Raw genomic sequence first — 15,917 nt, forward strand, 5'->3', positions numbered from 1 at the left:
TATTGTTAGATCAATAGGAGTATATTCTTAAAATTTTGAAGAGATTTAATATGAGTGAGTGCAAGCCGTGTGCAACACCTTTAGAAGCAAAGTCAACTCCAGCTGTCTTTGAGAAAGGAACTGTCTTTAAAGGACCTTACCATGAACTAGTTGGATCTTTATTGTATCTTACAATGACAACACAACCCGATGTACTCTTCGCTGTAAACTATCTCAGCCAATTGCAGGAGAATCCAACAGAATCGCCTTGGAACAGACTTAAAAGGATTTTAAGATATTTAAAATGTACATCGGGCTATAAAATTGTGTATAATAAGTACTGTGACTCTAATGCTCATTTAGCAATGTATGTTGATTCAGATTGGGCATCAGATCTGCGTGATCGCAAATCAGTTTCAGGTTATGTTATTTTTTATAAAAAGTGTCCTATTTTATGGAGCTTGAAGAAACAAAGCTCAATTTCTGTTTCGTCTACTGAAGCTGAGGTACTCGCAATTGGTAAGTCTTTATTAGATCTTGTGTATTAAAAATATCACATGTGAATTTCTTACTGTGAATAACATTGTTATATATGAAGATAATCAGTCTGCAATCAAATGTATAAATAATGAAAATAATTCTGGTAAATTGCAACATATTGATGTTAAGTTAAAGTTTGTTAGAAATATTTTAAATGTTGAAAATATAAATATTGAATATGTTCCTACTGATAAGCAAATTGCTGATATATTTACTAAGGCTCTACTGAAATTTAAATTACTTGAACTGATGTCATTATGATGTGTTGTAATCTGCGATTAAGGGTTGGTGTTGGAAGTAATCACTCTCTCATGATTGGTTTAAAAGCAAGAACTGTGCTTATTCCTTATTGGAGGAGACTTTTGCTGCTTTCTACAGAGTTCGCAAAATTTCTTGTTTATTCCACCATCAGACTTAGAAGAAAGCTTATTACTGTTTGTAAATGATCATTGAATGCTGAAAATCTGCCCTCTACTCTATTTAAAGAGCCAGTCTTGTATACCGGTCTTCACTACTTTTCTCTATGTCTTGCTGTGTGTGTGTCCCCATGTTTCATATTAAACGTGTTTGTTCATGTTCAGCTGTCTGAATCTCTGCTTTACACAACCTTTCAACACACTTTAGCTATTTTTTTGGGGGTATCCGAGTATGGAGCAGATGCTCAATTTGCTTTTGTTAACCAAGCATCATCTTTTTCACCATTTGCAGACCATTAGTGATTAATTCTTCCAAATGGCCTAAAAATGTGATATGTGTGTGAGTGTCACAATCAAAATAATCCAATTTTTTTCATGCATATTATTATTGTATGCTGATTTAATATTTGTGTCATTTTTAGCTTCAAGCGATGTGAATGCTGAAGAGATTGGAGGAAATGACATAATGTTTAATTTCCTTGCTGAAAACCAAAAGTGTTTCCATGATCAAGAAATTCAATTAACATTATCTGATTGTTTAAGATTTCTCTTTCAAATTCATCATCGGAAACGACACCTTGTTGATCATCCTACTGTACCATTTCCGCATCCTCGTATTAGATTACCGAAAGATTCTCCTGGGTTGAATCTTTTCATAAATGATGCAGACTGTGAAGTTTGTGGAGAGTTAAGTTATTATCCTCAAGAACTTTTGGATGAAGTTGAAAAATTAGAAGTTCCTAAATGGAGATGCTTCATCAAAGGGTGTTCTCCTTCCCATATTATTTTAACACTGATGCCAGCTACGTTTAAAGATGTCAGAAAACTACATCATCAAATTCTTCCAATTGAGCCTACATCAACTGTTGTTGAAAATGAAAACAATGCTGTACAGACTGACACGCATGCTGTTTCTAATGTTGCTGAACTAGCTTCTGACTTCTCAAGATCTGAAGATGTCAGCACAACAGAAATTTGCGAACCAGTAACTGATTGTAAACAGATTGTAGTGCCTGAATATCACTCACTTCATATTCCAGTTTATGTGTACAGTTGTTCCTCCTCTTTAATTGTTGACCAGTTGGTGCAGCAGAAGGAAAATGCAAACATCAAAGACCATTATGAGAAACATACTTTTGATTATGAGACTCTGAACTATGATTTAAATGTTCATCCTGGAGAAATTGTCTTTTTAGGGAAGCTTGAGAGTGATAGTGATTCCCCTCATCCAAGATATAAAGATGATTCAGACAACAAAATTATGAAGCAGCATTGTTCGTTTCTAGACAAGTCCTTCTCCAAAGCATTTGTGTATGGTGTTTACAGGTATAGTCTTTTTTTTTAGAGTTTCTAATTTTAAAAATGTACTATAGATGCACAATGCCAGAGGCATGGCTAGAAAATTTTCAAATTGAATTGTTCATTACCTGTTTCTCTTATAGTCACAACCCTATCTCTTGCATGGCCATGGACAATTTGCTTTTATGAGACCCTGATTATATAATAGAAAAGAAACATACTTATTATTGTTTATGTTAAATATCTATAAAACTCTGATTAATGCACATTAAATAATATCTTTTCTTAATAAAATCCTGCATATACATTATTTTACACAATTATCAGACATTTTAATCCATCTAATCATACATCCAATGCCATTTAGTCCTAGAAAAAAGAGAAGATGAAAATAATATTTTTTAAAGCAATAACTTTTGAAATTTTAGGTTTCTTAGTTTAATCGAAGTTTATAAAATTATGTTACATAATTTTCTGTGATGACTTAATAACTCTTATTTATTCATTACAATTAATAAAAATTTTAAAGTCTCAAAACATGGACAAAACTGTATTGACTTCAGAGAAACACAATGCAAAAATGTTTAAAAATCAAAATAACAATAACCTAAAACTCGAAAATTTTAATTCCATGTTTTGGCCACAAATTACACATTTTGGCAGTCTTGCATTTATAAGAAGCCCCACACCCAATGAAGTCTTGAACCAGATCAAGCTTGTTCTCTAAATATGCATAAATGACGAATAGTAATTATTAAAGAAACTATATCCCATTACAGTACATCACTAATAATGAGCAGACCTGTGCAGTCGCCTGGATTACTCAACCGTGGAGCCGCCTATGTTCCCTTATTTATGTTTACAAGTATAATTTAGTGCTGATATATCTCCATGTTTTAACAAAAATATATACTTTTTTTTTTAAATTCATGATTTAATTTTGATTTCAAATTAATTGAAAATCATAAAACACTGTTACTAATAATGTCAAAATAATACAAATACAAAAGTGACGACCAGCAATAGGCTCTGGGCCCAGCTAGACTGGTCCTAGTCAATTTACAATCCCCAGTGAAGATCAATGGCCCTCTTAAAACTATCTACTTCCTTGCTCATTACCACCTCTTCTGGTAAACTGTTCCAAGGTTCCACTACCCTGCTAAAATAATAATTTTTCCCAACATCCATGTTATCCTGAGATTTAAATAGCTTATAACAATGACCCCTTGTCCTGTTTTCAGTGCTAAACTTCAGCCCCGTAACATCTTTCATTTTAATAAATTTAAACAACTGAATCATGTCCCCTCTGTCTCTTCTTTGCTCAAGACTGTACATTTTTAGCCTTCTAAGCCTGGAATCATAGTCTAAGTGGGAAAGTCTATTTATTAGCCTTGTAGCTCGCCTTTGAACCCTTTCCAATATATTGTCTTTCTTAAGATAAGGAGACCAAAACTGAACAGCATACTCCAAATGAGGTCTTACCAAACTTCTATATAAGGGCAGAAGAACTTCTTTAGATTTGTTTGAAATAGATCTAGTGATAAACCCAAGCATCTTATTGGCCTTGTTACTAGCAATGCTGCACTGTTGGCTAAACTTTAAATCCTGGCTTATTAAGACCCCCAGATCAGTAACTTTGTCTGCCTGACTAATGACTGAACCTTGCAAATAATAACTTGTACACTTATTTCCATCCACTAAATGTAGCACTTGACATTTCCCAATATTAACAGCCATACCCCATTTATCAGCCCACTCCGTAATATGATCTAGATCCTCTTGCAGCTGTTTTGATTGTTCTTCATTTTCTATAGTCCCCATAACTTTGACACCATCAGCAAAACAATTCATGTTTCCTGAAATATTTTTGTGAATATCGTTCATAAAAACAATGAACAAAACAGGCCCTAACACTGATCCTTGAGGAACCCCGCTTAAAACCTCACTCCAATTAGAATAATTTCCCCTTACAACTACCCTTTGTTTCCTTCCGGTCAGCCAGTTTTTTACCCAAATGAAAGTTTTCCCTCCTATTCCTATATCAGCTAATTTGCTAAGTAGAGCAGCATGCGGTGCCTTATCGAAAGCTTTTTAAAAATCAATGTAAACAACATCTACAGGCTTCATATTGTAATTTTTAAAGTATTTTAAAGTTTGTTCTTTATTGTAATAAATTTAATCATTACATGATTTATTTTGTTATTATTCATGTTTTGAATTTTTAGGTCATTAACAATGGGGTACAATGTTCACAATTTTGATGCTGTTGCAGCAATAGATGGTATTTGTGAAGAGTCCTTGTTGGAAATTGACATTACAGAATTTGTTTACATGATTTGTGGTCATGTGAAAGATTTCACTACAAAGAATTCTGTACGGCATCTGCATTTGTCAAATGAAGAAGATGACCCCACTGCATATGATAATAAAACTGAAACTGAAAAGTAAAATTAAGATTTTATTTGCTTTCTTCAGAGTCCAAAAGTTTTTCTGCAGCCTAATCTTATGTAATTAAAAACTGAGTGTTTGTACCTTTGTATCTATGTCTGTATGTATGTATCTATGTCTAAGTTACTTCTCCCAAACGACAGTGAACTGACCATCGAACCAGGTATCGATCAATTTGTAATTTTTCCGTCTTTATGTTTAGCTATTTAACATAATCCTCGGATAATAATTAGTGGAGATATCAATTTTAAAACTATTAATTATGACACTTAGATTTCAACATAAAATCCCTATTTTTCGAAGGCTTTCCTCCATTCAAATTATTATTTAGTGTTTCATCTCGACTTTCTCCAACAATGTTTTTATTAAAATTTATAGCATGAAGAAAATCATTGAGACAAAAGATCTGTTGCCATTTTTTTCTTCGAATATGAACAAGTAAAATTCTGGCTTTTGTTTTAAAGGCTTTTCCTGTAATCGGATGATTTAAAATGTTTAATTTTTGGTTATTTTTCAATTGCAATCTGGCCAAAATTTTACTGTTTTTTTTTTTCATTCAAGCCTGAGTGTTGAATACGCGTCACTGAACAAAACTTTCATTTTTGAGGTGGACCGTGCAAAGCCAGGCAATGCAACTAGTTTTACTTAATTGTTGAAAATTTTAATTCTTATATTTTTATATTTTAAAAACTAAGAATAGCCTCCCAGCTGTTTTATTGCTTTAATTCTGTAAATTAATCATAAAAATACTCCTGCTGTTTTTAAATAGGTATATAAGTTTATACTGCTCAATAAATTCATTTTTTTTCCACAGAGCAGTGTTTTAAAACAGTTTATTTTTTGCAAAGTTTGTACTTTATCCTATCTACATTTCACGTACACTCTTCATTTTACCTTGCAGGCAAATATGCAAATCATTTTGTTTTGTCATGATATCAGATTTTAAATACTACAATGTTTCTGCGAAAAACTACTTCTGATAGATTTAACAGATTGATGGTTAAAAATACAGTTTTACAAATGTTGAAACAGACGGACAAACTCATATTTTAATGATATAGATTCTGAAAACAATTTTAGTTTTGCCTATTGTTTTATTTAACTGTTTTTCAATACTGAATTACTTCATTTCAGAACACCTGAAAAATGTCTCTTCCCCTTATCTCTTCTGCAAAAACATCAGCCGTGTGAAGATCTTCATCAAAAGCATCTCAATATAAAAGAAAAGTTTTCTGCTATCATTGAAAATTCCTTTAAAATGATTCCATCAAGAAAAGATTACTTTTTCTTTGATCTTGGTCAGGATGATGCTGAGGTAAATTAAATTATTTATTATTATTTAAAAAAATTTGTAATCTTTTTGGCTTTTTGTAGCAAAAGTTCTTATACCAGAGAGAACTTTGATCTTTAAAAGTTAATTTGGACTTCATCAGCTATTAAATGGAGCCTGATTTGAGGCATTTTGACCTTTCATTTTTTTTAAAGTCTTTTCTATTGCCGAATCAAAAGCTACTTTAACCAAAATAACTTCAAGCATTAAGCTAAATTCCTTGAGTGGCATTCTCATTGAAAGAGTTGCGTGATAAAAGTGTTGAAAAATTTTTTTGTGATTATCTCAGTAATAGTAATCAATTTTTAGTAATGTATGTATTACATAAAGTTATTTTTCCTTCCTATTTTAGTGGTAAACAGCTGTTTTAAAGTAGTTATTATGTGTATTCGATGACTTCGGCTATGAAGCTATGAATACAATCAAAAAATAAAAGAAATGTGTATTTGAAATAGATTGTATGGCATTATAAAATGTCACTAGCATTTATTTATTTATTTTTTTTTTGTTTCCCAACACTTAGGAAACTTCCATCAAACTTGATGGAGAAGATAGCCAAGAAGAAGATGCTTTACTAGAAAGTGTTGTTTCTTTTGAAGAAGCTGGTATGATGCTTTGTTTTATGTGCCAAAGTTAACATTTAGTGTGAAGTTATTAATAAATAACATTTATGTTTTTTTTTTTTTGTACAATTCTATTTTTATGCATGTTTCATCTGACAAAAATTGTACCTATGTTAAAATTTATTAAGTTCCACGTTAATACTACCAGACACACCTATATAAAATAGAAATTTCAGAGGAGAATATGTTCTGTATTGCATGTTAACATGGGATCCAGTAAAAGTGATAAAACATATTTTGAGCTGTAAGTATCATTGAATACAAATTTTAGTATTTATTAAACTGCATGAAAAATATGAGTAGCAGTTGTGGTTTTTCATAATGTACAAATGCTGCAGCAAGTTTTCTTTTATGTAAAATGGAAATCTAATCTAAGTGTTTAGCTTAAGCTATTTTATTTTATTCATCCTTTTCCCTTAGGAAATGATGTGGATAAGATCAGTAATGTTTGTGATGAAGAGACAAGTTTGAAAAGCTGCTTAAATACAGAATCGTCTTTTTCATCAATAGACAAAGATACCGATCATGATTCAGTTCATGACAAATTAGTTTGCCCTCCATTATTTGTTCATTTCTCATGCTCTATACGATCATCAAAGCAAGACATTAAAAGTTATCCTTTGATCTCATTGCCTACCTGTCTTAGTAAGTATTTTTAAATATGTTCACTTATTATTTTTCTTCAACAAATCTTCCCTTTATTTTTTTTTTACATTTGCCTCAATTTCACAAATTGGGTTGTTTGGTAGAAGATTTCCATGGGACAGGGAAAACCTGGAGTTGTCAGAGAATTTTATTTTGATCAAATAAGTCATGTAAAAGTCAGAAAAATTCATTAATTTTGCCAAAAACCTGCAAAATTGTGAAAATAAACCTGGAAAACACTATCCTTTGCATCATAAACTGATGCAGTAAGTAAGTTATTATGTTCTTTACTAGCTATGCCAAAACCAAAATGAATATACTGACAACCTCGCTTAATCGTGTAACAGATAAACAAATACTTTGCTTATACGAATAAAACCTCTCAGACAGTGGCGTAGCCAGGGGGGGGGTCCAGACCCCCTCCGAAATGACTAATGTAAATATCTCATTGAAGAAAAAATTGTATTGTGTTGAAAACAAGCATTTAAATGAAGTAAAAAAAAAATAGAACAAGAAAAAATGTGCATATATATTTCTCTTGTAGGTTATATAACATACAAAAAAAAATTTTTTAAGGGAAAATTGTTAAAGCAAAATGGGTGAGGGAAGGGGGACGAAATAAGGGGGCGGTATAAAGCGTAGAGCTTTTATTGCAATGATTCTCAATTTTTCCCCAGTGTGAAAAAATATTTATCTCTTTAATCTCCAAAGCATTGGCTTACCTTGCATTCCTGAAGTAGATGCAAATTCTAAGAATATACCTGTTTAGAATCTAACAAAGGCACTTCTCCTTTGTCGAGTTTCCTCCAAATTTCTTGGAGTTTTCTCCTTGCGAAGGCTTCATGGGGATGTAGGGAATCTATTTTGCATTAAATTTTTCTGCTTGTTTTAAATTCAAATGCATTCAAAATTATTACTTATCATTAATAACAATTAAATAAAATTTTCTTCTCTAAAATTATTTTGCTTATTTTTAAGGCAATCTCCATATCAATTGATCAAATTTCCTCCTTTGGACCTCCTCCGAAATAAAGTCCTGGCTTTTCCACTGCTCTCAGTACCAAATATTTCACCATAGATGCAATGTTGAAGAACCCTGCTTAATCAAGTAATTTCCCCGGACAATCAAATATTATTGTTCAGCTTTCGCAAATATTTTTGAGATTTTTTTTTTTTTTTGACTAAATTAGAAATAAATTAAGTTTGAACAATTATTAACGTAAAAAAATAAAATATTAAATGTAAAACACTATTCTCCAAGGAACTGGAAAAGGGGAGTCTGTAAAGTGTTCCTAAAAGACCTTGAGCAAGCAATCCATTATTATGAAATTTTTCAAGAAAAGGATGTACTGAAAAAAAGTACCAAAACAGATTTTATAACTCAAGTTGTAATTGACTTTTTATAATTTTCATACGTACTTCAGAAAAACATACATACAGTGAAACCTCCCTTAACGGACACTCCCGAATAACGGACACCTCTAATTAACGGACATTTTTGAAAGTCCCAGTCCCTCAATATAGGCCATTCCATATAATTCACTCTGAATAACGGACACTCCAAATAACGGACAGTTATTTCACAAAAAATTTCCCTTGCGATCATAGCACTTCCGTTTTTTTTTTCTTTTCACAGAATATCTTAGTAACTGCTTGCCTTACAAAGCTTTTCATCCTTTACAACTGATATTCCCCCCCCCCGTCATTTCCTTATCACTGTTTCTTGGAATTAAAAGGGTGGTAATGGACAGAGGCAGCGATTGGGGCTTAAAAGTTGGGGGCAGAAAAAAAAGAACTGTAAGACATGATACTTTTTGAGGGCAGCAAAAAATGAAAAAGAAAAAAAAAAGGGCTTTATTTTAGTCGGCTTTATGGCGGCGTGGTTTCGTTGGGTTGTTTAATTTTTATATATGAAAAAGATTTGCCCATATTCAAGGTCATATTGCCAACTGTCAATCATGCAATAGTGATACTCGAGATAAAATAAATAAACTAATCATAAAAAGTGTGTGTGTGGGGGGGGTTAGGGGGGTTGCTTCGTCGAATCTTCGCCGTTGGTAATGCAAAAAAGAGATGTCAAACTGTTTTAACTGATTACTTTAATTTATTAAATGTTTTTTAAGACAAGTGTGTGCTGTCAGTATACCTTCATTTAAAAAAAACATATTAATTACACGTGACGTAAAATGTAGTAAACCTTTCGCAATTGTTTCGATTGTGTTCTACAAAGGGAACAACAGCCTATTTTGAAAAAGGTAAATTAAGTAGTTCCTCCTAATAGCGGACACCTCCCAATAATGGACAAAACTTCTAGTCCCTTGACTGTCCGCTATTCGGAGGTTTCACTGTATTAATTATTTGTTGTTTTTTTAAAACCTCTTTTAAATACTGTTTGCCAGTAACAAAAAAAAAAAAAAAATTATTTTATATAGCTATTGATTTACTGTTATTACGTTTTAAGACAAATATTATCAATTTAGAAATCTAAAGAAAATTTCTCCTCTTAATCGAATGAAATTTCTTGAAGCAAACAATGTTCGATTAAGCGAGGCTGACCGTATGTATTCGTATGGGGAACAATTACTTTCCCAAAGAACTTATCATGTTAGGGAAAGAAGTTTTAAAGAATAAATATTAAAGTTCCAATGCTAAAATTCCTCATAGTTTGTTTTTGCTTACATTTCAAAGGAAATCATAATTTTTAGATTCATTTAGATAGCAGGAAATTTGAATCAAGTCTGGAATTTCACGGTTTTTTTCTAGAAAATCTGGAAAAGTCAGGGAATTTTATTTCTCAAAGAAAATGAAAATCTTGATTTCAACACTTAACACTTTTGCGTATTATAATGTTGTTTTGATTTTATTAAATAAATAACAAAGAATTTATCCCAAGGGGATCAGCTTAAAAAAACTACCCTGCTAGAACGTTCTACATTTGAGATCCAGTTCTACTGTTTGCTATTTATTGTTATTTAATTAGAAAGACTGTGGTTAAGACGAATTGATTTAAAAGGTCCCTTTGAGTTTGTTTTCACGAGGTTTGACTGTATAGTAATGCAAAAAAAAAAAAAAAAAAAAAAACTGTGTCTACACTTGCAGGTGAACCGAATTCCCAACTATTTTGCTGGCACATCAAGCTCCATTTCATTTATATGTCAAAGGAAGATAGATACTATGTCTAAGATAGGAAGCAGCTTGAAGTGAAGATACTTTCGTTGATATCATTATTTAGGATATAATGTCTTTAAAAAAATGCTTACTCTAAGCCTATAAAATTTGTTGGCTCTGTTTTTGCTTATGAATTAGCTTTTATAATAGGTACGTAAGATTTGAATGCTTCTCTTTAAGGGCATTATGTAATTAGAAATGCAAGATTGCCAATTGATAGTTTTATACAGTTCCCAATTGCAAACAGTAATTTTTGTTACTTATATGAATTTTCAGATGATGTTATACAATGCTTGGATCCAAACACTCAAGAAATAAACTTGGATGATCTTCGGATAACACTAGATATCACGTGTCTAACGGTTCCTAGTGATATAGAAAATCCAGAAATAGCAAAGCAGCGTGTATATACTACTTCTTTCAGTAGCAGCTCTCCTATTCCAGAAGCAGAATGCTACCAAAAAGACCAATCTTCAGAGGATGACAAAGAAAGCAATTCTTCAGAGTATGCATTGTTTTGTTTTTTCAATATTTTCATTTCATGTCTAAGTTGCTTTTGAATTTTTCTGTTTTTACTCTAAAGTGCAATATAATGTGCTATTTCTGTTGGAACAAAATGATCTAAGATAGGATTTTCCCACCGCCACCCTCCGCACCATCACCGTCGACCGGGTCTTCACGATGTTGCTCCTATAGCGAAAGCCATCTCCAGGTTGCATCCATGTCCTACACACACGCGCATACATACACAACTACACACACACACATACACAAACTCATACACACAACTACCCACACATTCATGCCTGCACACAGACTCAAACACATATGCCTACACACACAACCCCCCCCCCCCACACACACATTCATGCGCACTACCCACACACTTATGCCAGCACACAGACACAAACACACATGCCTACATACACATACCCCCTACACACAAACACACATACCCCCCCCCCCCACACACACACACACAAACACGCACGCCTGCGTGTACACACTCGTGATTGTGAAAAACATAATTTGAATTCAAAATGTCAAAATTCAAATTAATTTTTTTTTTTTTTGCTTGACTTTGGATGGGAAGGGTAGGATATCAAATGAATAATTCAGGAACCCCTTTTAATTAGAGCATAGAATATCTCCAATTTTATGGTATCCAAGGGTTTCTTCATGTGGAAAATTTTGAAAATTGGATATAAAATTGTGCATTAGTAGACCTTATAATTGGTAACTAAGACTACATAATTATTAGGAAAGAAGAGACAAATACTTAAACAAAGAAAAAAAATCACCATTTCGCAAATGAAGAGCAGTCAAATACAAATTCCTTTTGTTTCGATAATCATTAACATTAATCAACAGAGAGGAAGAGCGAGGGAGGAGAAAGGATAACGCATCATCACTTGCTCACATTGACTTTCGGTATGGTATAGTTAGTTTCTGATTTTCTCCCTAGCCCATTGACAAGCATAACACTGAATTAGATGTGAAATGATCAATAATAAAAAAAATTTGTTAAAATGCTTTGAAAGAAATGCCATAGATGTTTAGAAAATAGATAATGAGAGAGTACTTTATGGCCATTTGGACAATTCATAGTTTACTCACTTGATACAAATACTTTATTGTATATTTTTACAGAATATTTCTAACTTTGCAAAAAGCACCTATTTATTTAAGTTTAAAAAAAACAACAATAGATTTCACATTACAACATTTTCATATAAAAGATATAATTCTATACATTATAAGTGTTTAAATTTACTATACATTAACATTTCATTTTGGATATGGGTCATTCTCCGGAAAACATAACTTTTGAACGCAAATATTTTTCAATTTCGAAACCTTTTGTTTTCTTTTTTTTTTAAAATTCTTACATGAAAGTGTTACCTACTAAAAGTAACCTTAAACAATGGCCCAGCTAAGTTCCAATTATTTTACTCATCAATAAAAAAAATTAAAAAATGCCTTGTTCACGGAAATAAAAAAAAAAGAAAAAAAAACTTTTAATATTTAAAAATCGAGACCAATTTAATATCAAAGTAGTAATTTGTTAATTGTGCAAACAATCAGCTATTTTAATGATTAGTGTGAATATATTAAGCTTTCTGAATTAAAGTACAGCTTAATTAGTAGTTTGAAATGTATATTAAAAAATAGTGTTTAGTAAATTTGAGGATATGCTGGCAATTTATAATGTTTGTAGAATATCTATTATTGATGTATTCCTCCCCCCCTCCCCCATCTATCAAATATTTTCACCTCAGAAGTAATGACATTGATAAGGTCTGTCACGGAGGTGAGGAATTCTATATTAATATAGGCCTAACAGATACATTTTTCAGGGATTTTTTTTTATTGCTACAATCGGCGCATGTTAAGCATATGAAAACATGTTCACTCCTTTTTCTACATTAATTTACATCCCTGAAACTCAAGTTCACGGAGGTGAGAAGTCAGAATAACCACACAAAGTTTTAAAAGCAAAATCTATCTTCTCATTTTTCGACAAAAATAACACAACTTCAACTATGGCTGAAAGTAAACAAGGAGGCTCCCTTGTTGTATCATGCAAAAGAAAATTTGATGTCATTACTGCCACCTTTTAATGAGGAATGGCATTTTAAGTATAGGTAAGGGAGGTGAGAATTTATTGTGAGACATGACTCCTTGTCGTTCTAAAACAAACTGAAACACAATATTAAAAAATTAAATATACTTAAACAATTAGTATTTGAGACACTTGTGAAAGGAATAATAAATAAATAAGTATATACTTTTAATTAAACAAATTATTAAGCAATATAAACAGTTACACAAGGTGTCTGACATGCCATGGAGGTGAGAATTCACATGTTGTGAACCAAAAATATACTAAAATAAAAATTAATATTAAAAAATTGTTAGCAGGTTTAAATAGATATATTTTTGACAAAACTAAAAATCATTATTAAATGAATTGTTCCTTAAAGTTTTTATTGTAAAAGGCATGTGACAGAAAAATTACTTTTTGAAGAATGACCCGTACATGCATTAAAAATATATATGATTTAAGAGTTAGGTGTTTCATATCTTTTTAGTTATCCATTTTCATATTTTTTTTAGTGTACCTTCTGATACTTTGCAAGGTGGTTCTCTGCAAAATTTACCCTCATTTCAAAGAGAAGCTGTTTACAAGTGTGTTGAAAAGGTAATATATTTTTTTCCGTAATAATCATTCTCAGTACATTATAATTTTCAAGCAAATGGACACTTTACTGCAAATTACTTTTTTTTAATTCTTTATTATTGTACAACTTTAGGTTAAATGGTTGCTTCAAGATGAAAAAGCATCAGTTGCTCTCAATTCTTATCCTATCACATCAGAAGTGTTAACTATGGTCATTAACCATGTTAAATCATCTAAAAACAACCAAAGTTGCACGATTAAAGAAGTCCCTTTGAATTTTGTGTTTGGTGCTGAAAACAGTCTTGACAAATTTCTTCAGGTAAATCGTCTTTAAAAGTATTTCATTTATTTATTGCATGTTTCTATTGAGTATTCAATTGGTATTCTCTTAAAATTTAGAATGTCTGAAATGTTAGGTAATCATTTTTTTTAATATCTTTTCAACCCCATCCCATTTTAGCATTTACTTCTTTCAAAATACAAAATGACTAATTGTTTGATTTTATTAATTGTACTAAATATTTTCTTAATATAACTCAAGTTTCATATTAATAGTTGTACAATGCTTGTCCATTCAATTTATGTTGGTTTTAAACTGAGACAGAGAGCATCTTAAATAAAAATTCTTGTTTTATTTACATTATGTACAAATGCCGCTTCTTGACCAGCAAACAACTGAAGAGAATAGTTGAACCTTTGACTAAATATAATAGCCTTAAATTAAAGTTATGAATACAAAGCCTAGTTCTTTGATATTATAAACAATAAATGAAAAGTTACTTTCCTGGTGTCTTCCCAGTCTTTGGTATGAAGAATATGCACTGTTGAGGATGAATCATTCCCAACTTGAAGTAGAATGGCCGGTTGTGATCGAGCTAAAAGAATTATGTGCTTCTCGCGGCTAATATGGAACTCCTCGAAACAGTTGACTCGACTTGGACTGGACTGACGCATGAATGAACTGGCGACAACGACATTTCATAGCGCAACTGGCGCTTTAAAACCTGTTCGCAACATATGATATATAGACGAATCATTTGCATTTCGGGGCGGAGACTCTCCAATAGTTAAAAATCTTCCATGCCTTTTGTAATACCTTTATTTGAACGGTTCACAAATGAATTTTGAAAAGTTTATTCATTAAATGTTATTGTAATGACAACGTAACCCTTCCAGAAGGATTTTAAATACTCATATTTTAATTAACTTGGACTTAACATGCAGGAAGTGGTGTTGCTGTGTTGTAACTATCCTAAACCAAAATTTTGTTTTCATCTGCATTTGTCAATATTGTATTTGTTTTCGCACAAAATAATAATCATATTCAACTTGCATTTTTTCCTAGGCTTTTAAAAGAATGTCTCCAATTGGCTATCGACTAAATTCAATTAATGACACTTATTATCTTGTGTTGGATCCAGAATCAGGTAAAATAATTAGGCATCCATTTGGCTCCCTGGATCCACCTCTTGGAATTGCCCATAAGTTTCAAATGATAAGGCAAAATCCTCACGGTAGTGATGGTACTGAGCTGAAGAAACTGGAAGAAGATACATCTGTTTTTGCTGGCAGCGAATATTCTTTTTTGCAGCCAAAAGTGAACAATGACTGTTTGAGTGATGATTTCAAAAAATTAGAGAAACAAGCCAAAAATGTTTCCATTTTTAAAGGACAAGCTTTCCAAACGCTTCAAACTGAAGATAGTGATACTGATGAGATTGATACATTCAGGCCTAAAATGAAATTCCATCGCAAGATTTCTGCTAAAAGATCAAGTTGCACATTTCACATTAAGAGAAGACCACATACGAGACTGATTCTGTGGAATGATGAAAAATATTCATTATTAGAACGCCCGCATACTGCTCCTCCCGACCTTTCACCTTTAAATTTTAAAGTTTATCATAAGGACAAGTCAAGTCGATCCATTAAGCAAAATGAGAATCGTGAATATGTACAGTCTTGGAATAATGAGGTAAATTTGAGATATTTTTGCATCTTGTTTTCTTCTGGTAACTGTGCTTGTTTTTATTCTGCAGTGTTTGAGAACATCAATTTTGTTTTCAGGTAATTGATTTAATACTAAAATCTATTAAATAACTTGATCAAATATTTCATAATTTGTGAAATCAAAATTGATGCTATGATTTTTGTTTGTAAATAAATAGTACATTCATGTATGTTACGGAAATTCATACCTGGGAAATAAATAGCCTTTGGATTAAAAATGACGGAAAAGTCTTGTCTTTTCATCAAAAATTTGTTCTTTGATGTCAGATGTGTGTGAA

General features: G+C 31.8%; 1 protein-coding gene across 1 annotated transcript in view; it reads left to right on the forward strand.

Moving 5' to 3' along the window:
- Window positions 1-15,917, forward strand: part of LOC129216641 (KICSTOR complex protein SZT2-like) — a 152,530-nt gene that overhangs the window by 52,072 nt on the left and 84,541 nt on the right. Inside the window, 10 exon segments of the mRNA XM_054850858.1 lie at window positions 1,358-2,261; window positions 4,460-4,678; window positions 5,817-5,997; window positions 6,536-6,617; window positions 7,056-7,280; window positions 10,725-10,953; window positions 13,566-13,650; window positions 13,763-13,948; window positions 14,975-15,245; window positions 15,300-15,604. Coding sequence (XP_054706833.1) covers window positions 1,358-2,261; window positions 4,460-4,678; window positions 5,817-5,997; window positions 6,536-6,617; window positions 7,056-7,280; window positions 10,725-10,953; window positions 13,566-13,650; window positions 13,763-13,948; window positions 14,975-15,245; window positions 15,300-15,604 — 2,687 coding nt within the window.

This window comes from Uloborus diversus, chromosome 2 (assembly GCF_026930045.1).
Source record: "Uloborus diversus isolate 005 chromosome 2, Udiv.v.3.1, whole genome shotgun sequence".
NCBI classification, from domain to species: Eukaryota; Metazoa; Arthropoda; class Arachnida; order Araneae; family Uloboridae; genus Uloborus; species Uloborus diversus.